Source organism: Triturus cristatus, chromosome 3_1, assembly GCF_964204655.1.
Source record: "Triturus cristatus chromosome 3_1, aTriCri1.1, whole genome shotgun sequence".
Lineage (NCBI taxonomy): Eukaryota > Metazoa > Chordata > Amphibia > Caudata > Salamandridae > Triturus > Triturus cristatus.
The window spans coordinates 125,989,965-126,014,971 of NC_140583.1; the positions used below are offsets into that span (position 1 = coordinate 125,989,965).

The window sequence follows — 25,007 nt, forward strand, 5'->3', positions numbered from 1 at the left end:
AAAAAGTATAAATATCGTCATCAAAATGTTTGCGAAAAAGAAAATGTGTTAAATGGCACTTGCCACAAATAAATAAAAACATACGATGAATGCCGAAGTTGGCCTGTGGTCCTTAACATTTAAGCGTACTACTTCTTAGGTGAATGTTTGCAAGTACAGCAAATTGTCGTCACATTGAAGACTACTGATAGTGGAAGTGAGCCAGCCCATTTTGACATGTTCTATACTGTGGGGGGAGAAAGCAAAATGTGAATGACAATTGAAGAGAGCAGTGGATGCACAGGGCTTGCCCAACATCTTGTGCATGTATTTTAATAATGCTTGAGGAAACCTGACACTGTCTCAAGGCTAGACGTATAAAAAAAAAGTTTGTTGAAAGACGCCCTGCATCCCACCTGTTCAGATTTTAGACCCAGAAGCAGAGTCCATAGAACCCATAGCCTGTCATTATTTTGAAATCAACCCAGGCACAATGTCTTGTTAATTAAGAACAATATAAGGTTCACAATGTCTCATATCATGCCCGTTTTCATGGGTTTTCATTTACTCTCCCTTTTGATAGAGTGGCTCTCCCCCTATATGCAGTATGGATGGGAATGTGAGTTGTGAGAAGTCAGGACCTATTTGCAGTGCCCCCCAATGTTTTGCCCACGTTCTGACCACAAGATGCTGTTTTTTGTGGCTCTGACTGTGTCCTGGGCTCTGCTAACTAGACACACAGCCTGTGCTCTGTGTTAAAAGTGCATGGTCATTTGGTATAATTACAATTGGTAATGACAGACCCCTGTAAATCCCTACTATATAATAAGACAAGGGAGATTCAAACTACCTATAAGTTCCTAATATAGGGTGCCTTGTAACTATAAGTAAGGACATTATAAACGAAGTTCTATAAGCCAAGATGAGGGAGAAACTAACCATTCCGTTTTTTCCCATTGTAGTGAATGACTCAATAAGCTAACATGGTAATATTTTATTTAAATATAAATATTGATAGGAACCACCTGAAATATACTTCAAGGTATCAAATTAGTAGTTACAATAAACGCAACAACGTGCCGCTGTTGGATTTAAAATAACTAAGACAGAAAATATGTTATTTAACTTTCCTTTCTATGAGGCAAAATCCAGCCTTTCTGCTGCTTTCTGCTGATTGGACAGCCTTTCCCAGGCTGAGCCAAAGCTGCTCTAATCTGGTGTGAAAAGCCCTGCAGAGAGGAAATGGGTTTCCTGTGGGCAGAGAAGTACAAGCTGCAGAGCAGATGGAAGGACAGGGGTGACGGAGGTACATGGCATGGGAGGAGGCAGATCCCATGGGCAAACTGGTCTTCAATGGGAGAATGACACTTTAGGACAGCACAGGCTGAGCCCCATATCCTGCCACCTCCAGCCACACAGAAGCCCCCTGTAATAAGATTAGGGAGGGCGCTGGAAGGGAAGTGTTTAGGGAAATTAACCACACCAGTAGGTTGAGTTAGCCTGATCAAACTCCTGTGGATTTTGGATTCAGGGTGGATTTTGAGAGAATGATATTTTCTGGGACAAGAATATGACACACTTTGGAGGAAGTAGTCATACAACTGGGTGACACCCTGTATCCCATTGGTCAGGGGTGCTCCCCTGCTTGACACACAGGAGCACTGGATAAATATTGAAGAGCTGCATAGCTCCTCAGATCTGCTGCCGGAAACTATAAGGGGAAGGACTGCCCTGCTGGAATTTGGATCTGCACCCTGAGTGACTGCACCTGCTGCACAATCTGGTACTATAGCCCCAAGGACTTTGCCGTGCTTCCAGAAGAGTTCCCGAGTGGACTCCTTGCAATCTACAGGTTAACAGAGCCCACCTCCATCATTTCCCACAATAGTCTCCATCCTGGAGTGCGTCCAGTATACATTTAAGGATTTGGCCTAGTGCATTGTGGATATTGTTGTACAGACATCCCAAGGACAATGCAAGAGATTCCAGAACCTTGAATATAAGTTTTGGACACATTGAACCCTCAAGGGGAACTTCAGGAAGAAGTTGTAGAAGTTTGGAGCAACTTTTGGAAAAAGGTCCACAATGTGACCGACTAAATGTAGAGAGTCAAGCTGGCTATATTCAACCGTGATCGGACCTGGATTTCAGGTTCGTCTGGCTGAAAGTTCTGGAGCTCCTGGCTTCCAGGAATTGCCTGAGGCCTCGCAGAAAGTCAAGCCGGCAAAACAGCCTGATGAAGGTCCTTGCTCAACGTCTAGGGAAAGAGTGTGAAGGTAAAATTTTTATTGGGGCCTCCCGCTTAGTACATCCTACCAGGGTCCATCACGGCAGCCTCAAACTTTGACTTTGTCCCAGTCATGCGCGACCAGATGTACCAAAGTGGCGCTATATATTTTTATGCACTAGAAAATTATTATTCTACAAGAATTCATAGCTCTGGTTCCCTACATTGGATCTTTGTCATTTTGGTGTCTATTTGTTCATAAAAAGAAATCTATTTTTATGAATTGGAGTTTTATTTTTATTGTGTGTTGTATCTTACTTATTTAGTATAATAGTGTTTTCAAGTGCTTTACACACCTGTCTTCTAAGTTATGCCTGCCTGTTCATTACCAGTTACCAAGGGCTGACCAAGGGAATCATTTATTGAGACCTTGGCTGACCCTTTGATTGTGTTTGTGGCCTTAATACTAGTGGTAATCACTATTTATCACTACTAATATTCCACTATCCAACATTTGGTGGTAGCGGTGGATACGTACTTGTCTTTAAATTACACCATACAAATAGTAATAATCCACTTTCAAACATTTGCATTTTGAAAGTTGTGAATTCCCTTACAGCTGCAAGATGTGGGTATTCACCCAATTAGGCATGTTTCCCTGCTACGGAGCACCCTTAACCCACAAATATGCTCACTGGAAACATTACAGCAGTTTTACCACATTATTTGTGATAAGTGCAAGCTCCACTTAGGTGTGCAAATAACTCTGTGAATTGGACCTTATCCTTCACAATTAGCAGTGGTTCTTCAGATCCTCTCTAGTGTTTGAAGCATACATAAATCTCCATCACCTTCCTATGTATTTGATGATATCTTTCTCTAGAACATTTCTATACCTATCTGACATAACTTAGTCTCAAGAAATGAAGGAGATCTTTTAATCCGGGAAAATTTTCACAAACCTTTATATTTCTTTTAGTAAGAAACTGGACCTAAAACCTTCTCAGAAATTTCTAGCTAGTCAGTCTTCAGAACTTCTATGTGGGCATCATTACAAGTAGTGCCGTACTTTAGTGTAGTGATAGTACCTGGGTGGTACCAATACCACCAATTACTCTTAGTTTATAAAACTGTGCTATTACAAATCGAAGATGATGTAATACATTCCTGGGTATTTTATACAAATGCCACCCTCTTGGGTTATTTAACTCAAAGTATTTCTACCAAGCCCCTTTGAGACTTCTACTCAGATAAATGCCCCTCCGTGGAAGAAGTCCAGTCTCCAGAACATCTTGATTTATCTAATTCTAAGGCCGGTCTGAAGAACCACTGTAAATCTTTCATGCACAAGACAACTATTCTTTAAATCAGTAAGCCAGTCTTGAAACCTCTGTACCTTCTAGTAAACATATCAATCCCCAAGCACACTCTTGCCATGTCCCTTTGCCAAAATCTAGAACCTCACCATGGCTTTCATTTAGTCAGTCTCTGGAACCTCATCATGTCTTTTGGTCAGTAGGCAGTCGCGAGATCCTGTGTGTCTGTTGGTGAGAAGCCTGTCCACAAGACCTTTTCCTATTGCTTTTTACAAATGGTCCACCGGAATCTATGTATTAAATCATGAAACAGTCTCATAAACCATCAGGAGGTCCCATATCTCCGGTGCCCCTGTGCATTACAAGGCACAGAGCTCATCAAACATGGGGCAGTATTCGGAGACATGTGCCAGGATTATTGATCTGCTTCCTACCTTTGGCAGGCTTTCCATTAGCTAATTTATCACGGCTTTCTACCAGGGACCCAGGTGCAGAGCCTGGTCAATCCGCCTTTTGTTAGAGGTGACACCTCTGATAATTGAAGCTCCCAAAATACGGACTAGCTGAGCGCCTCGCGCATTTCCCTAGCACTTATCAGTAAACCCTCCACAGTCACTTGCAGGCTTGCACTTCTCAGCTCATGTGTTATGTTATGTTAAAGGAACTTGTAGAGCGCAACGTATACCCGGAGGTGTCTTGGCACTAGTCAGAGTGCAGCGCGAGTGTGCACTTTGTTGCTGTCTGGCTTACAGCTGCTAACCTCTGGATATCATACAGACCTCCAGAATGAGCATCACCCCTACTACTGCATGTGCTCTGAGCTTTTTAAGATGCAACAGAAGGCAAATGGGGATGTGTCCAGTCCTCCAGCAGGGTGAGGACCAACCACGGGTGATTGGCATTTCTGATCATAGATCTATGCCCCGCTTTGAGGATACTTTATGAAGAGGAGGTGGTTATCTCGGTGTGTTTCTGGCACGTGTAATTTAATATGGCTTCAACTGCAAGCTCCAGAGCAGCGCGCTTGCTCCTGAGGTGTCTCTGACAATGTCTCTCTTGTGACTCAATAAAGATGCTCTTCTAATGCTCATGGGGGAGACAATGCTTTGCATTCACAGAGACAAAGGAGGAAATCTCTTTGTGTGCTGGATCGCCTTTCTTGTTCAGTGTATTGCAAGTACAGGAATGGGACTGCAGTACCAAAAACCCACTGTGTTAATGATTATGATGTGTGTGAGAACAGCTGACTATTTCATGTATTTTGAGTATTTGCATTCGTTTTGCATGTGAATAGCATGGGTAAGCACACACTGGTGGTCCAGCACTGGGAGGTATGTGGGGAGATGCTTAGCCTTAACTGGGTATCTATTCAAAGCCAAAGAATGTGTTAATGGTTCTATTTTCTTCATTATATTGCTTCAAATTCATCCTTTGAATGTCTCTTTTTTTGAACTAAGATTCTGTGTTTTCTTGTGTTTTTCATTTTTACAACGATTGAGCTAAATTAGTAGCATCTTTTCTCCACCGGTGCAGTGGTGTCCACCGTAGGTGAAGAAGGGCGGAATCCACGTCAGCATTTGAGGATATCCTCGTACAATAAATAGACTTGTAATTAATGAAAAGAAAAGTCATTTACTTTATCAGTAATTATTGTGCAAATCTTGCATGTCCCTGGCACATCGGAACCTACAGTGGGGGGCCCTACATTGGTAATATGGGGCTAAATACTGAATAGCATTTGCACACATGTAAAAACTGGATGCACACATATAGGTATTTGCAAAGAGAAAGGACCATTCCTGGTTCACTGAATAAGTTATGGTGGGATTTTGCGTTAGCTCACTTCCAGCTCAACCAGCCATGATAAAGCTAGCCTTCCTATGCTGCTTCCCATCCGAGATTCGCCTCACCTGGGAAGCACCCACAACAACCCGTGTCACCCTGCTCCTCCGACGCTCCAGGTGTCCCTATCCTAGACAATGTTCACTGTGGGTGTTGAGGACCAGAGTGACTCCTGGCCATAGGGAGCAACCTGTGTTCCTTAGCCATTCCGTGTAAACCTTGTGCTCAAATCTCACACCATACTTCATCATCACGCCTACATACAGACCCCACCTGAGCAGAGAACACTGATAGCCCATCAACATTTCACTCACTAGTGCACAAAAGTCATTAGCAGTATAAATCCTCTACCCTATGCTCATCAGCAAAGACATATATGCTCTACAATCAGTCTGCTCCTGACTTAGGCATCATCATACAATGTGCCCTATGCATTCTTATTCATACTAACAAGGCTCTCACTCCACCGCATATCCCACAGGCTACAGCATCCAATGCACAGACTGCACAGACAAGAAAGCAGAATGATTTGGCATCATCCACAAATGTATCTGGCCTAAAATGTGTTTGACAGTGCAACTACCAAGTCATATGAAATCATCATCTACCATTCGCCCCTCTTGGTATCTCCAATAGCCTCACCCAATTTCATCTACAGAGCCTTGGAATCAACAAAAACTACCCTGAAAAAAATCTCAGGCATCATCACCTCTGAATCCAATAGGCACACTCCCCCCCTCCCCCCATAATCCTCAGTTAATTCAACCTCCCCAGTCACTCAACCACTAAGGAAATGAATGCAATGCAAGAATCCCTACATACACTGCTCATTTATCTGGACATCAGGCATCAAAGAATCAAACCAACCTACAAGGTAACACCATCAATCACATTATGGCACCCTCACCCTCAATTGACTGTACGGACTGAACAGAACACTTCGCCTACCCCTTCTACTTCCTTCACTCCACACTTTTACATCAATGCCACTCAAAAGGACAGCAATAAACATATTGTTAGTATATGGGTACCCTCCAAGAACATCTTATCAGTGCCCCAGTCTCCTACCAAATCCAATCAGGTAGCAACGCACTCCTTGGCATACACAACAAAGCCACGAAAACCCGCGTGGAACTCGACACAAAACTGAAGACATATAGGCCAAAGCTTCAGCATCACAGCATATCCAAAAACTCTCAGCGAACAGAGGCACCATCTAGAGACAAGAAAAGATGTAGAAATGGACCAATGCTCACTGCACCAATAGCATCTTACTCAGCACACAGATCTCTCATCACCACAATCAAAGGAAACTGCTGTGAGACTGCCACCAACAAAGCATCTAATACAATAAAAGTACTTTGAAAGACTGTCAGGCATTACATCAGTCCACATCCAACCCATCCATTCCAACAACCAGTAGAGAAGTTATTTCTTCTATGAGAAGATAAACAAATCAGATCCCACAGCTGCAACATTAAACAGATGCACTCTGACCCCTGACCCAGCCAAAAATGTAAACTGCCACAGTTCTTGGTCACAAATCAGCAAGAAAGCAGTCTTGATCAAACTGTTGGACGAAATAGTCAAGAATAGCCTTCTACAGGGGTAGCAGTCTAAATTCTTATCATGCTGCAACCATGAAACAGCTATCCTAAATTAAGTTGTTGATTCCCTTCTCATCAAGGTTAGGAACACCCCTACTTCTAGCTATGCAGCTATCAACCCAGTTGGTCACCACACATTGGTCTATACTGCAGGAAATACACAGGGTATTCTCTGAAACAGTCCTGTGAGGATTAAACTCCTATCAAGCCAACTTACGTGAGCTCGATCAGACGGGAAATCAAGATCCTCGAAACTTCCCATCTCCTCTTTCCCTCGTCATCTTCATCCTTTACATAGACAATCTTGGTTGTATACTCATTGACAACATCAAATTAATTAACATACCAACAGGCATGCAATGCTACCTCAAATTCTCGTCAGCTACTGACATCCGATGACTAAAATCCTGCCTCCAGCTAATCCAATCAAGCAACTACCTGAAGCTCACATTGAAAAAGTCAGAAATACACTAAACTACCCAACAGCAACAAACAAACACGGATTCAGATTTGACCATCTAACTTCACTCAACCACAAAGGAAATGAATGCAATGCAAGAATCCCTACATACAATGCTCATATATCTGGACATCAGGCATCAAAGAATCAAACCAACCTAGATACATTCAATATTTGACCATCATGTCGAATGATTCAGTGTTTGATTGCGATTTGACCACCTGACTTCCGAGTGTTTGAGCCAGGTGGCTTTATCAGCCAAATGAAAGTAAATGCGTAATCACTTGGATTTACTCTAGACACAAGCATATACTTTAAAGAACACATGTCCAGGAACGTGGACTTCCTGCTACTAGTGTTGTCTTCTAAAACAAGCGTTTGCAATGCAATAGGTATCGCAGTTACGAGAGTTTCAGCTATTGGCATTGTAAATAACAATGCCTTTTTTTTATGTTTTTAAAACTAAAACAAAAATAAAATGCATTATTATTTGCAATGTCAATAGCTCAAACTGGCGTAATGCAAGACCTATTGCATTGCAAATGTTTGTTTCTCTTCTCTCAGCTCCAGTTAAAGTGATTTCTCAGCGAAGCTCATTACCAAAGCCCGTATTAATTAGAGGGCATGTGTGAAGCTGGGCCTTCCTCTCGGCAGTTGCAAAAACGCACTGGTACCAGCAAGCAAGCACTGGCAAGTTTAAATACTGTTCCCTGGTATTCGCTTGGGTTTTCGTTTGTCGAGCATGGTGCCTATCCTCTTGCGCGCAACAGTTAACAGCACCAGAAAAGTTGCATTTCGTGGCACTGTGCAAGAACTTTTACATCACATAGTAATATATGACCATTGCATAACATAACACAATGGTGTAACGTAATGTATTATTATGACATAAAATAGCACAGTGATGCAGCATAGCAACTTTATGACACGCAGAACACTGCAAATCATAACACAAGGACTCGGGGGTGACAGGAGCACAAGGACACAGGGCTGGGAATGCAGAAAGGGTCACTTCAGAGTGAGACACAGATTCACACAGGAGACCCGGATATTGACTCACCCACTGAAGGGTGAGTCTGTGGCACACTGGCAGGGACATATGAACAGAGTCAGGTGGGCAACGAGCCAGGGGCATGAGAGACCGAGACACACTGATACACACAGATGCTCTGGCTCAGAACTGTGGCAGGGAAACACAACCACGGGACTGAAACACAATACTCACACAATGCACTCGGTCCGTTTCAGTGAATGGTTCTAAGGCTCTGTCAATAACCACAAGAAACTATAATCGCAGAGGGAGGCTTTCACACACAGATACACTGACTTTCAGGTGGATCTGGTAGAAATTCACGAGCGATCCGCCTTCTGTAAAATAGAAGACAGCCGTACACACCTAGCAACGTGCGACCATCTCATGCACATTGTAACTTAAACACAACGCACGCGGTCCTCTGGAAAATAAGAAAGCCTGATGCACTTGCTGCAAAATTGTAACAGGATGGAACGCCTACAATCCACAGGTAACGGCATCAGGGGACCAGTAGAACACTGACACACACTGTAACTGACACAAGAAACACTGACAAGCTGTCTCCGTGGAGCCGACGGGGGACGGAAAGTGAACGCATGCGATGCGCTTGTGAGCGCGCGGTGGGAGCCAGAGACGAGATGCCATGCGGGCACGCCAGTGGGAGCGTGTGAAGCAGAGTAGACACCATGCGCGTGCACATCGGATGTCCATGCGCGCAAATGGTTTGTCTCCATTCGCTTGGAAAAGCCACAACAATAGAGTCTCACCAAGCGAAGTAGCTGTGCTGCATTCGCTAGGCGAGACATAAAAAGTGAAAGTCTTGTTAGCCAAAACAGACTTCAGGAAACAATGCAAGCGTCGAATAGCCAGATGGAGGCAACACTGTGCTCTATTCTAGTGCATACAGAGTGAATAGTAACTGTTACAAAAACAAGCAAAATAGTGGCAATGATGCTTATCAGGTGGGTAAATAATAAAAGATATTTTAACATTATGATATCATAAGCTTGTTTTGTGGAAATTTAGCTCGCAAACTGAACATTATCTGCGCCATCTTGCCCCTCCCCAGCACCACGCACAGCGAACGCACGGCTGCCATTTTAGGCACCCCACTCATTGTCAATTGCCAGCGCGGTCCCCTTGGCGCTGCAAGCATCCCCCGCGCGCTGGCCACCCCCGCTCTCTCATACAGGCCATAAACCCTCTCCTTCTGCGCGACCCTGCTACGGAACCACTTCCGACCGACAACCCATACATGGTCATGCCTCTCCTTTGATAACCCCCTTCCTCTGCGCCCCATTGTCTGAACTAGTCCCAGGCCATCACCTAGCCCTGCGGATGCAGTTTATTGCCCCTACTGTAAGGGAAACACCCCACATCAAAGGGATTACAGTAGATCAAAGCCCCTACCCCCTGAGACCCGGCCGGTTGCACACACCCCCGGGAATTAGCGGAATTCCCTGCTGCGCGATAGCCATCTCCCACTGCGGGTAGGGTGGGAACTTCTACTGTATCTATGTGTGGGATCGGATCTGAGCCGGGGCTTCAGGGGATGTTCTTTCAGGCATCAAGGGAATCTCAAGAATATACTATGTGTAATAAAGCAATAAACCAGTGTATAAGAGACCAGGTCTCAGAGATGCAGTTAGAGCACCTCGTGACGATACCTTGCTGTCTGATCTGATGTGTTCTGCTCCGACGGAATAAAACCTTGTTTCCTGCCTTCCAGTCTCCAGCGCCTGCCTCTTTTATTGGTAAATTATCGAGTGGTATGAGAGGCGATTACCGCCGGGCAAATACTTGAAAGGATACCGACTGAAACTGCCGCTACCATTTAACACTTTTATCAATATTTTGAATCCCACCTTACTCTCCACTAAGCTAAACTTAGTACCAAAAGTGTCCTACTTTTAGTTTCAGAGATGATTCTTACTCCCATACCTCTCCTGAAAAACAGAGCAAATGCTCACCAAAGAAGCAGCATTTCCTATTCTCGCCTGCATTGCTAGGCAGGTACCCTTGCCACGTGAAGGCTGGGTGTGCCTACGCTGTAGTTTTTAGCAAAGGAAGGTCCTTACAGTTCCGTATGACCTCCATCTCAAGTCCCTTGTATGAAGATTTTCTCTATCATATTACACTGTGTTCTGGATATGCAAATTGTATCTACCCATTATTGGAACATTTTCAGAATAAATAATTGCCAGTAAAGCCCTGGCTGCTTTTCACATGCTTTCATGCTACAAAAACGGGCTTATTCTTTACAGACAACAAACAAGAAGTGAAGTTATCAGCTTCTATAAAATGAAGTCATCATTTAAAATCAATCACTAGAAAACAATCCAATACATACAAAAACAATATGATTATATTTAAGCAAACCTTAGGATCACATTACAACAAATAACATGAATCAATATGATTGTATACTTAAAACCTATACCTAAATCAACAGATTGTGTAATTGAGAAGGGGAGTTACCTAGGACAGAATATATATGATAGTAAGGTTAAACACGCACAGATTTGCCATCATAAATGTGATTTACTCACATAAATAGTCTGACAGTTTGAAGTAATATGCATGTGAGCAAATCTGGTTTTAGCAAGTCTGATCTTTGTTTTGTGTCGGAATGTTGGCAAAATCCTGTAAAAGTTGGTGAAAAACAACAAACTTCCATGTTTATGGCATCAGATCACACTGCAGCATGGAGATCCCACCCTTACACATCACAGTGCAGATTATACCCTTTGGACCACAGATGAAGGCGATCCCTGCCTCCTGATATTGCTGGAGCTCTCAGCTGCCTTTGACACAGTCGACCATCTTATCCTCATCCGCACCCTGGAGTCTCGAATGGGATTCACTGCAAAGTCATACCCTGGCTCTCCGCCCATCTTTCGAATTGACACCAGTGTGTTTACTTGCGCTCCTCCATGTCCCAAAAGATCCCTATAACTTGCAGAGCCCCCAGATATGCTGTGATCTTCTAGCTCTACGTGTAGCCCCTTAGGATTATGCTCCAAGATAATAAAATCAAGATTCACCAATATAACGATGATACATAAATCTACTTAAAGGTCTCCCCACTGGCCCAGACAGCCAATGACTCAAACACTGCCTGTACCTCATCCAGATTTGGATGTCCTGTGCCTACATGAAGCTCAAACCAACCAAAATAGAATTCCGATTATTTCACAAAATCAAGACACAAGAAATAGTGCAAACCTGTCTCAAAGACATGAGTCTTGATAGCTTTTTCACTGAATTCAAAATTAATTAAACTTGCCTGGGACATAAACCTCGCTCTCAATGAACAAGAAAACAAGCACAGGCTGGTACCAGCGATCTCTTATAAAGGAAGTGAAACCATTGAATCAAGAAAGCAACTTCAGAACCTCTGTTCAAGCCCTCATACTCTAGCATCTAGATGCTTGTAAGTGCATGCTCCACAGCCTCCCAGACTCCCCATTGGCATCTCTAAGGGCCATCTAACACACTACATCATGTCTCATCCGGGGAAAGTAGTAGTATCATCACCCCCCCCCCCCCCATCCTGATGGAATTCAACCAGCTTGCACCATCTTCAAACTTAGGTGCTGCATTTACAAGCCAGCATGACCAGCATCCTTGCTCATGTAGTGGGCGAGCTCATCATCTCTGTTGGCTCTCGGCAGTCCTGCAGCCAGGCCACCATCCGTCCGGAGGCTAAGGGCCTAATTTAGAGTTTGATAAAAGGGTTACAAGTCCATTAGATCTGATGCCACTTGTAATAAGGCAGATGGGGCATCCGTCACAAACCTTCTTACAAGTACATTATATCCTATGCCACCAAACTCTAAATCAGGCCCTAAAATATGTTAGAAAGAAGAGGAAAAAAGGCAGCAGAACTTTTCCATCTGTGCACCCAAAAATCTAGAACAACAACCCCGTATCCATGAAGACCACCCCAATGCTGCTCAAATTTTGGAAAGAGTTGAAGACTCTGTTCATTAAAGAACTCTACTTCAGAGTGAATTAACAATCAAATAAGCATCTACCATTGCTATCTTGTTATCTGTATCCTTGTCTTTGACAATGTATTGTGCCCCACTTTCTTTATGTCTAGGCTTGCTCTAAAGAAATACCAGATACATTTATTTTTGTAAGTAGAAGTACACTTAAGCATATTTCTGTGTGCTTATATATCGGAGTACTCAAAGGAATGGGTGACAGTAGCTGCTTCCCAGGAGTACAGAGACACCTACACATGTATTCAACGTTCAGATACATGTGGATCTGCCGCATTGTAACTCTTTAAATAATGACTCTTTAAATAACTCTTTAAATAATGGGGCCTAACCTCTGTGGTTAGGCCCCATTATGGCTATGTCACTATCCTTTCACTATTAGCCCCCCGTGTGTAAGTGTAAAACCCAAATAATGTACTTGTGTTTGGGTATCCAAGGTACAGAATTGTAGTAGGAAACTAGGAAGCTGAAGTGCGGCCCATCCAAAAGCTTCTTTAAAAAAACTTTCATAAGAAATGTAGGAAGTTTTTCAAAAGAAGTTGGAAAGGAACACTTAAAATGGCTTTTGCTCGACAACATCCCTGAAAAATCGGCTTTCTGATGATGAATGTTCACAAAAAGAATGTTGTGTGGGAACACTGTCTTGGGAAGTATATAACTTGTAGAGGAACTTCAGAAGTAGGCAAAATTGTGCACATTTCACAAACTAGGCAACTACACAAAGTGTAAAGTTTGTGCATTTAGCAAACATTTGCAGGGGGAATACTAATTCTGCGCATCTTTACATTTATGTCCATCAAAAAGTCTTAAGACCTATTCATTTAGACCATCTCCATGAGCTAACATTAATTCAAACAAATATATATATAATGGAACACAAAACTGTGTATATAATAACAGCTAAAACATTAGAAGGTAAAATTCTGGCCCTATTCGAACGCAATCTTTTTGCAATTTTTGAAATTTACAAAAGAAAGGAAAAGATTCACATTTTAGTATTCATATAATTGATCTTATTGCTCTTAGCTATGTTTCTATGTACAATATTCTTGTTTTATATCTTAATACCCATTCTGCCCTGTTCCAAATTTCCTGCCTTAAATCTTCCCTGGTACCACACAAGCCCAGGGTTCAAGATAAAACAACGTGTCCATTGCATTGTTTTCAGATGGGTTCTGAATAACAATTCTGAAATGTGATGGGGTGTGAGTTCCTATATCACTGTAGTTTTTGACCACCCCTTAATTAAGCGGAAAAGAAATAAAGCAGATTAGATCTTGGTAATCTGCCTTGCCATGTATGTTATGATGCAGTTAGCAATTGGGGAAAGGGCTTCAAGCAGAGGTGCCTGGTTATGTTTTTTATTTCACAGAACTGAAAACTGAATAATATGAAGTAAGGTCAACCCTGGATTGGCACAATGGTTTATGTTTCCAGTGTACACAGTTTCAAATTTCACTAACAAAATTGGGCAAAGTTGGCAAAGTACCAATCAGTTTTTCATTATTACCTAAATTTGCTTTATTCCACACATTTTGTTTTGCAAAAACGGTTTTGTCGTAACTGTGTCTGCTGGAATTGGAGGTTTTTGCCAACTTTTTAACCACAAACTATATTTTAGTGTCAGTTTTCTTTCTCTGGTTGTTTCCCTGACTTTACAAACTCTCTAAAGTTCATGAAGATTGTTGAGAAATGTAAACACCAGCAGCCTCACTAGGATCAAAATTTGGCATTGATAAACTCCCAGCTTTGAAAACAACTATTTCTGTTTGGACACACAAAGATTCACCAGTACTTGTATTTTTAAAATATATTTTTCCATTAGCTGCTTTAGTGATGGCAGTATCATGGATGCCAATTCACCAAAATGCTGAGGGTAGCTGAAGGCGCATCAACCATCCTATGAACTCAATGACATAATAGGAAGTGATGTCATATGACTTTCGATTCTTACTTTAAGAACTTCATAATAAGTGCACAATCAATATAATAAGACAGCAATTACTAACACAGATAAATGTCTATTTTAGATATGTATTTATTCTAATTATCATATAGACATGATATGCCAGGGAACCATTATACATGTCTTTTCCTTTGAAATTGGAGATGGTGCCATACAAAACAAAACACCACAAAACAACACTAGCAACCTGTCTCTACCACAGTCAAAATGTAATAGTTCAAAGCTACACAAGGAGGACTGGGTTTACTATAACCAGGCTTAATGACTGGCCAAAGATTGGTTCTTGAAGACAATGTATTTAGCCTTTTGTAATTTTTATCTGCTCCAACAGCTATGTCAAAATTGGGAATAATTCAAAATGATCACCATTGAGCCAGTATCAAACCACAGGCAAGTGAATTTACCTGGCTGGGTATTATTTATGGGACAGCCATTCCAGTGACACATTCAACATCTTACAGTTACAGGTTCTGGCAGAGTCCTTGCTCGATCCACATACGGCTTCAACATTACCCCTATGGGCAGCGAACTGTAGTTCAACTTGGAGGAGCTATTCGTCTTCTTTCACACAGAGAATTAACAACATCAACCTAGAGCTACAACCATCTCCAAGCTAAAGTCACCGGAAATGTGTCACTTATGTACCACAAACACATCCACAAGCATCCTCTGTGGGCACAACCGAAACATCCTGCAAGTAAGAGGTCAACGCTGCCATTGACCCTTTAGAACATACCCCAGGTACTGTGTTATTTCATCATTTTCTGATTTACCACCTTAATATACTTTCAACTATTTTATTCCCATTTGCTTTCATGAATATTTTTCAATTTTACTCTAGCCAATCTTAATGATTTGAAAGTTTTCCTTTGGCCCTTAATTTTGTAATATATTTTTTAGCTTTTTAACGTAAGTGTCGATCTTTAAATTCTTTATTTTAAGCACATTATGCTGAGGTTTTGCTTTTACAAATAACAAATCACACATTTTATTTCTGGGAAGTTGCTTGTAGTTAGAGAAACCCATTTTGTTTTGTGAACTGAATTATCAAACACAGCCCATTCGGCCAGTTTCTCAATCAACACGTTTTGCATTATTTATTACTGGAATACTTAAGTAACAATTTAAAAACCAAAGATATACATGCAGTTTAGACAGTGGGATTAAACAAATAAACCGCACTACTAGACTTTCCTTCCATGGGAACAAAGTGGACGGGAAATCTAACATTAAATGTGTGACCTAAGAAATGCACCAGCAGGAGGACTACTCCTACATCAAAACTGAGCAGGTGAGAAGGATGCACAAGAACTAGAAATGAATGGAGCACTCAGGCGTGTTTGATCTCTTGTGAATCGGGGCTGTAGATTCTCAGCTCCACACTTGGTGGTAAGCATTGTGTATACTGGCAGGTGCAGGAACACTGACGGACAATGATAAACCCACCCTGAGAAACCAGATGCATTACAAAGAGTATTGGAGAGAAGGACAGAAATCAGATAACACCCTGTTCATGTCAATTCACCAAAATGGCAATGGAAATTGCATCACCAACTCTATTACCACCAGAACATTTCACAGGCTTGATCCCTTGTGCAAACTACAGGACCAGGAAGAACGACAGAAAGCTACCAGGAGCTAACTCTCCTAGGCCATGTTCACCTTCTCTTTCTATCACTGCTTATATAACCCCTGAGGCAAGCGGTAGCCAGGGCAATGCTGGCGTTTTAGAGGTGGTCCATGTACCACTCCATGCCACGTCAATGGCTTTATTCTGAAACAGATAGAGCGCGTCCGTTCACGCCAGTGCGAAGCTCAGCACATAAGGCCTTTGTGTCTTTGAGATGCACCGCTATTCAAGGCATTGAGTACTGATCTCAACTTTGGAACAGATAACAGACCATGGACAAGCGTCCTATTGGAACCCTGCTTTGACCAAGGGTAGTTGTGCTAATGGCCAACAACTCTACCACAATGTAACTCCTTAATCACATGAAGAGCACATGAATAGTTAGATGACATGATTAGCAACTGCAGCAGAAAACAAAGCCAAGGAAGGAATGCTTGAAGTAATTTCAGCCTTTGGTAATCCTTCAGGTTGCATTCCATTCCATCGTTTGTAACCTCAAACTACACCTCAGTGAAGAGGTCTAACTAGGGCGAAATTGTTCTGAGGTTTTTTGGGTTCATATTAAGAGGGAACCTGTGTGCCAGTCTTGGTACTGCTCCTGTTGAGCAGGACCGAGGACAATTTGCATATCACTGGTTTCTGTGGGGGTGGCATGCTGGGCAAAGAAACTGGGATGAGCCTCTGAGGAATTACCAGTGGCTGAAAATAATCCAAGCATTTCAACCTTCCCTTTTTTGTTTTGCTTATAATTAGCAGCAAATCACAGCATTTTGCATTGTTTCAGTAAAGTTAATTTCGAAAGTGCCTGTTGTGTTCTTAGCTCTGTTGGCTGTTTACCTCCCAAGGGCAGTGAGAATAGGAGTCAATCGATTACCATGATTTCTAAATACACACTTAGGTTGCCTTTCTTCATAGATCCTGGAAGCAACCTAAGAATAACTTGAAGTGCAAATGACAAACAACGCACTGCCCTGCACGCTGCTTGCTCTTCGAGTCACGTGACCGCCCTTTGAAGCTCATGATCCGTCAGATCAAACCTTCTCATGCCCACCACATGAACAAACAATAATAATTAGCAGATGAATGCAACCTCTCCATAGTGTGCCACTCTTGCCTGCACAGCGTATGAACAATAGAGCCGTGCTAAGCATGGGCCACCAATGGTGCAAGTGACTCATGCCAACGGCTTGGCAGGATCTGATTTTATGTATGAGGAGACCAAACATAAAGATATTTGTGAACATCTTCCATAGAACCGTTTCATAGCAGTGAAATTACACAACACAAACATACAACATTCCATGTGTCTGATGCTGTGTCTACAGCTGTTGCAGCCAATGCCCTATGTGATCTAATTGTCCAGAGTTACAGGCTGGTATAACACGGTTTGGTGTGCGGCCATCAAGGGAACCTAGGAACGGTACCACCAGGCCAGTCGTGACCCTGTGCAGCAGAATTCCATATGGTAATCCCACTCTGCCCAACATGTAATGAGGTTCTAAGTGATATGTTAAGCTATACAAATAGTTACGTGCACATACAAACATTGGCAAAGCCCATAGCTTTAGCCTTTATGAGAATGAATTTAAGCACAGGCATTCATATGTGTTATTTTCATCAGCTGCATGCATAAATGTTATTTGTCATATTAAAGAATGCCCTGTTGGCTTTGTCAGTGCTGGGAAAAGTGCCAAATAAGGAATGCTTTGCATCTACAATGCATATAAGAGATAAAGGATTAAATGTTGCCCCCTACATGATGATTGTGTGTGCTCTACAGAACTACAATAGGTCCTCATTTATTCAATGAAAGAGCTTTTTGAAGGTGGTAACATGCACCAACAAGTCAATGGCATGCAGTGACCGAATAATCTTCCTCTGAGCGGAGCCAAACCCTCGCTATGTATATTTTAAAGAATTGGAAACAACAAGTAAGGCAGACAACTGCGCGGTCAGGCCACACCTAAAAATGAACTTCATTTGTTACTAGTCTATTTCTGTTTTCCTGTCCAAAATGAGCATGGCTGCCATACATATCATCATGTGAGCCAAGAGGAGGGATGTAAGATGGAGAACACACCTGATGTGCCGGTGCTGCTGCTGCCGCTTGGCATCCTCCCCCAGCCGGTTCAGCGATGGAGACCGGCTTCTTGGTAGCTGGACATAGCTCCCGATGGTCTTCACTGTGCCATTAGGATTGTTCTGCATCTGTTGAAGCAACTGTGGGGAAAGGCTGCGGTGTGAAGACGAGGAGGACGACGCGGGCCAGTCGGGGATGTTGTTCACGTTCAGGTTGTTGTCGCTGTTGGACCGCAGTAGCACCCGCGGGGCTGCCAAGGTGTTCTGGGGTCCCCGTCTCCGATTCGAATAACTGGGCGCCTCCCGAAATGGCACTACACAAAGAGAATACAAATCACATTAGTATGGCTGGTTGTTAGTTTGTTTTCCCAGAAACTTGAACAAGTTTTTGCATCTTGAATGAAAAAATATCCCTCCGACTACCTGTCCAATTAAAGCGGCTAATACATTTATTGTAAACTGAAACTGCATGCAACAGATTGAGGTGATTTTGACTAATATAAGCCAAACAGACCACATTAATAATCAAAGAAGTTCTATAAATCCATTTTATGCAACACTCTAGGTATGCGAAACACTCAGTTTTAAGGTTTAAGGATTCCAGGCTTGCACTCTGAATGGACTTCAGGATGAAGTAGGCAAAAGGAGGCTTGAATGTGTAAATCATTAAAGAGGGGGTGCACTTAAAGCTTGAACAATTCCATGGTTTGAGTCGCTAAAATATGTACCTCACAATTTCTGCAAAATTCTCCCCATGGACCAGCCTAGCTTCCCCTTTGGGTATTGTCACAAGTGGTTTCTTGGGGAGCGGATGGTCCAGGGGACTAGCGTGTGCTCCCCGCTTGTATTCCATGGATGTCAATATGTGTTTTAAAGAAGATTTTATCACTTTAAAGGAAAAAGTTTGCTTTTACAAACAAAACAAAAAAGAACTGCAGACCCTCCGGGGAATGCGAATGGCAGGATGGAGGCCTCCTTTTCTTCACAAGGCTTCATCACTGCATTCACAACCATTTGCAGGAGGTCGCGTAATGCCTTCTGTGTTACTCATAATGCTAAGGCAGAAGATCTTGCAACACTCTGTGACTATACAATTTGAAATGCACATCATTCACATTGCAAAATACAGCCCAGTTCACAGCCGGTCAGTGTATAAGCAAGCATTTGCAATCGGGACCTTATATGTATTTAGCTATGCAGCACATTAGCCTAGTTGCTGAAACATCTACTGCTCTAACATGGAGGGAAAGTAAGCACCAAACTGTGTGACACGCCAGGCATGGGAACACATGGAGAGAATTATTGACTTTCAGCGGGAAATGGTATCGTCCAAAGCTCTGTTTTTAATATAAAATCTGGGCCTTCGGTGGCCATATTACTGAAAATACAAGATTTGAAAAAAATATTATTGTCTATCGGTGCTCGTGGAAGACAATTTCTATGGACTGGAATCTAGAAAATGCTAAAGTGATTCTGGTATTTTACTGACCTCTGCTGGTCGTTTTCTATCAAGAAAGTTAAATAGAGGCAGTTGCCAGAAAAATAAAAATGAAAGGCCCTCAGCAGAAAGCAATTCTGGTATTTTACTCACCTCTACTGGCCGATTTCTATCAAGACAGTTAAATAGAGGCAGTGGAACAGAAGCAAAAGTCCCTACGCGGAAGCAGACAAGTCCTAGGGGTGATCTCCAGAGCTCACAAAGTACATACACATATAAGTATAAACTAAAATATATACAAGAGGTCACGAATGCTCGACCTAAAAACACTCCCTGATTGGGCCCTAACTCATCCTACATCAGGCCCTTGAATCTGCATCTTTTGACACACATAGAACTTAGGTCCAGATGTACGAGATTTCCATTCACAAAAAAATGGTTGCAAATTGCTTTAATACCTTTTGCAACAGGAAAAGAATTGTGAATCGCCTATGAGCGAACAGGTCTGTTCACAAAATTCTGAATCATAGAGAGTTGCAATCTAACCTACATCATCAGCAATAGCTGGGTCGCAAATTGTGGCACTGCGATTGGAGGCCATTAAGTGGACGGTGACCTGTTGGGGTCCGCAGGTCACCATACCTTTGGTCACATTTAAGTAAAATAAACTTTTTCTCCTTTGAATGCAGCACATTTTCTTAAAAGAGGTAGGGCTGCATTTAATATGATTTTTTTATTTTTTTTTATTTGTGTTTTGTATTCAAGGCGAACCCTTTCCTTTCTGCGACTGTTACTTCTCCAACTTGGGAGTTGGTAAATTTTCAATGTTTGTGTCCAGACTTCGGTTGCAAATCATTGATAAATACAATAACAAATTGCTATTTGGAAGGTACACCCTAAACATGCCCCTTGCAAACAGTGACTCACTCTTAGCTCATTTTTTCTGTACGGCAATAATAATATAGAGTCGCCAAATGGGTTTAGTACCTTCACAAAGCCATTTTGCGGCTGCACTCCCGCTGATTTTGCGAATGCAGGCAAAATGGGTACCGTGAAATGCTTGGTGTAAGTTTTGAAATTTTGGGTCAAGAGCTAAGGGATCTTGAGAGAGAATTTTGCCTCCAGCAAAAACAATGCCCTTGTGGGGAGGATGGAAATGCGTTTTCTGGAGGGTTGCGTGTCAGACTATCGATGGCTATCGTGAGTTAATGCTTGTTTAGAAAATCATCTCTCCATTGAGTGCATATTTTCTCTTTTTAACTACGAGGAGATATTTTTGAACATATTTAGACGCATTCTTTTCTCAGGCCATTAGGGTGGGGAGGGTGACTGGAAATCTATCAATTGAGGAGAAAAATGCTTGCTCCGGTCCTTATTTCACTAAAGCTACTTTGAATTAGAAATGCATTCCAACAAGAAAATGTTTGTAAACATATCTGAGCAATCTTCATCTAAGCTGCTAGCGCTACTTTTACTCGCAAATCTCGTGCAGAGATTACTGCATTTGAAACTAAGGGCCGCGGACAATTATTCTGACAGGTGACCTCGGCCTTGCCCCCCCAACTCTCCCCTCCCCCCCGCCACCTTCTTCTTTTATCGAGAAATCAACCTTGTGGCTTTTGCCGAGAAAGATCATTATTTAAACGTGGCGGGAAAGGTTAAACGTCATTAATTCTCTCGGCTCCGACAGCTCCGGGATTCCTCGTCCCCTTTCCCCGCGTCAAGGCCAGTCCCGGTTTTAGGCGAGCGGGAAACCATGGAACTAATTGCTTTCTTTCAAATAAAACACCTCTCAGAGGCGCGTGGCTTAAAAGGCTCCACGCAGCAATTAAAATCACTTCGGCAAGTGCGGGAGGGCTTCGAAAGAATAACAGGTTTGTGCGTTCTTTCAACAAACACGCTGGTCTTGGCGCACCGGCACCCAAGGAACCCTTAAACCAGGGGAAACAAGCCACTTAGCAGTAATTCAATGCATTGCAAATGAGTCTCAGGTCGCCATCGAGCCTTCAATTTCAAGCTTCGGGAGCCGGGACTTTCTCCAAAACACCTCAAACCGACCAGCTAGAGTGGGAAGAACGACTTCTTACAGGCTACACCTATTGTTCATTCTTGCTTATTTCTTAATTTTTAGGCCTCGCCTGACCCAGCGCATGCGCTGATCTAGCGAGACTTATTGAGAGGGCTCCAAAAAGTGCTACCAGGCCAGCCTAGAGCTGCAGTGCATGTGCGCGCGGGAGCGCTTTACCGCGATTACTTTCACTTTCGGGGCCGCATGGCCAATTTGATGTTTGATCGTGATCGCGATCACTTTCACTGCCACACAGCAGCTTTGCATAGCCAATAGGTCTCGCTTTTGGGACCTTATAAGTATTTAGTTATGCAACTGTTGCATGGCTAAACACTTAGAAGGTCCCAAAGGCGAGACCTATTGGCTATGCCAATGCTTGTTTCATTTGTGTCAAATCCGTCATAACTTTTATTCAACATGTCTACAAAACATACTACCAGGACATCATTCAAGTTAGATATCAGTTCCTCATAAAATGAACTGCAAAAGTATCATCCCAAGTGACTTGAATGGATGAATGAATGAATGAAAGAGAATTTGCTTGGCACAAATTCCAAGGAGAAGTAGCACCTGGAGGGAAAGAAAAGAAGAAACAGCTAAACAAATGGCTGAAGGTTAAAGAGATGTGTGCAACTTCATGTGAAAGGTAGTATAACATTGATCAACTGTACGTTGGATGGAAATGAATGTGAGGAGTTTAGAAGACCTGGAGGGAAGGACTCTGGGAGCTTGATACCACTGGAAGACAGATGTGTGCGTTAAAAGCAAGGTGCTTACTTAAAAAACATTTTGAATGGGGAGCCTGTGGAGTGATTTTAGATGATGAGTGATTGTAGAGCAACAGTTCAGTACAAGGATAAGCCGAGCTATGATATTTTGAATAAACTGGATTGTGGTCAAAGCGTAAAATAGTAAATGTTTGTAGAATTACCATAGTCTACGTAGGTAATGGCAGATAGACAAGAGATATGTGTGAGAATTTAGACAGGACAGGAATCATTTTCTATCTGTTTTAGAGTATAAGGTAAGAAGTTAAAGAAACGTTATCAATTTAAGCATAAAATCATAATTGCATACCAAAGATTATGCCAAATTTCTGGCCAAAGCAGAATGGGTAAGTGCTGGTCCAGGTTCTTCTCATCGCCATGCTCAAGAGTGCTCAAACAGAAGAGGCTCACTTTAGCTGTATTCAGACGGAGCAAATTAGAATTGATCCCAGTTAGGACATTAAAGAAGGCACTGATGACCATTGGAGGGAAAGACCACTCATAGAATTAAGTGAGCATTGTAAGCACAGAAGCAAACCTGGTAAGACAAAATATGGGTAGTGAGAAGTGATACATAGATGTTTAAGAGGGTCATCGTAAGTGCAGAATCCTGCAGTGCACTTCATGGCATGTTTTTGAATGAAGACCAGAAAGAGAAAGAGATCTGTGAATAGATCTCCGAGAAAGGTGAAAGCCAATGCAGAGCACAGTCTCAAACTCCAAATTTGGCTAAAGGATCAATAAAATGGAATGAGAGATCATGTTAAAGGCCACAGAGGTTCAGCACTCCTTCCCCTCCAGAATCTAGTAACAGATGCATATCATTGGTGGCTGAGACAATAGTCTCTGTGCTATATGAGGGGCAAAACCCAGAATGTTGGGAACAGAACACTCCGTTTGCAGAGTAGCACTACAATGTGTATCTCTTAAACAGGGCCGGACTTGTCGTAGCGGACAATGGGTTTTTACCCAGTGGGCTGGAATGGTGGCTGCCGGGGTTCGACCAGTGGGGGTCTATTTTGTTACTGTGGGCCAGTTCTGCAGCACTGCTGCAAAATCAGCCCCCTGTAACAAAAGTGCAGTAGTAGTGGTCCCACCAGCACCCCAAACCCCCCCACCTTCCGGGCCGGTCAACCGAAATTGCCAGGGCTGGTTTGCTATCCCAGTCCAGCCTGCTCATAAACTCTTCGATGTGGAGGTTGTGAGTTCTTGATCCGCAGCACCACTGTTACAATGCAGAGGCATAACTGTCAGGGAAATCCTCCGAGCTCACTAGTGGGCATCCCTTCACAGGCTCCCTTCTCGTGCAGATGGGGAGGAGCTTGCCTATTTATAAATAAAATAAGAGGATGGGGGGTGGGCTGTTGCTACAGGCCCACATTATTGAGGCTGAGACAATATTTCTTCTACTCAAGAGGGGGGGGTGATTGGGGGATTAACCCCAATCCCCCTTTGGGTGGCAGAAAGACCACTAGACGACTATGGAAAAAACTGGGAAAAAAGGGGGTGAGATGCAGTACCACCCCATTCTGGCATCGAGCGACATCCATCAAATACAAAGGGCCATACGCAACCTTTCTCTCCACTCCCTAGAAGACTAAATTGCTGAGCTTACCACAATGTATACACCCCAAACAGCAGAAAGCCTATCATACACAAGGGAACATTTTTTTAAATAAGTAACTGGTGAGTGGCTGGTCAATCTGGTAATGAGCGCAGCCCAAACTCCAGGCCCAAGACAGTCTTTCTTCCCCCATGGGGGGAGACTATTGTGGGTTTATCTCCAATCTGCCCTCCTGGATTGGAAACAAAAGCCCTCTTGACCAGCACGGAAATTGCTACAAAGTTATGGGGTGGGAGGCAGACAGTCTATCTAACCACTGGGAATGCAGATTGGGGGTTACCCCAATCTGCACTGCCCCAGAGGAGCAAAGAGCCCACTAGCTAATGGAGATTTTTGTTTTGTGTGAATTTGATGGTCTACCATTGGATCGCTGACACAATATCAAAAACAAAAATATCATGATACAGACATATCGTGTCAAAAATATTGGTCTGAAAAATATTGTTTGTCTACACAGATAACGTAAGTACAAAAATATTTTTAAAAATATCGTTTTACACTAATATCCCAAAAATATATTTAAAAAATATTGTTTTTTAATATATATAGTTATAAACAGAAAATATAAAATATTTTAACATATAACAATATAATGTAAATTAAATATGTTTAAGTAATATCTAAGGATATATATAAATACATACTTATTTAAACACACACATTTATATGAAGGTCTGAAAATTGATATACACAAACAATATAAAACTATTAAAAAATTAGTTCTAATCTATATTTAAATTTTATACTTTACATTTTTTTTACCAATATAACTATGTGTATATATATATATATATATATATATATATATAATATACACACACACACACACACACACATATATATATCACCACCAAATGCTGACCTTATTAAAAAGTCAGCGGGACACTTGCTCCGGGTACAAAACAAAGGATGTATTGAGCTAAATTACAGCGCTTCCCTGCAGTCCGTGAAACGCTTTGGCAGA

General features: G+C 42.3%; 1 protein-coding gene across 5 annotated transcripts in view; it reads right to left on the reverse strand.

Moving 5' to 3' along the window:
* SHANK2 (SH3 and multiple ankyrin repeat domains 2) overlaps window positions 1-25,007 on the reverse strand; it is a 2,937,835-nt gene that overhangs the window by 1,237,038 nt on the left and 1,675,790 nt on the right. For all 5 annotated transcript variants that reach the window (XM_085643560.1, XM_085643562.1, XM_085643561.1 and 2 more), the window contains one exon: window positions 18,148-18,460. In XM_085643560.1, the coding sequence (XP_085499686.1) occupies window positions 18,148-18,460 (313 nt within the window). The remainder of the gene's footprint in view (window positions 1-18,147; window positions 18,461-25,007) is intronic.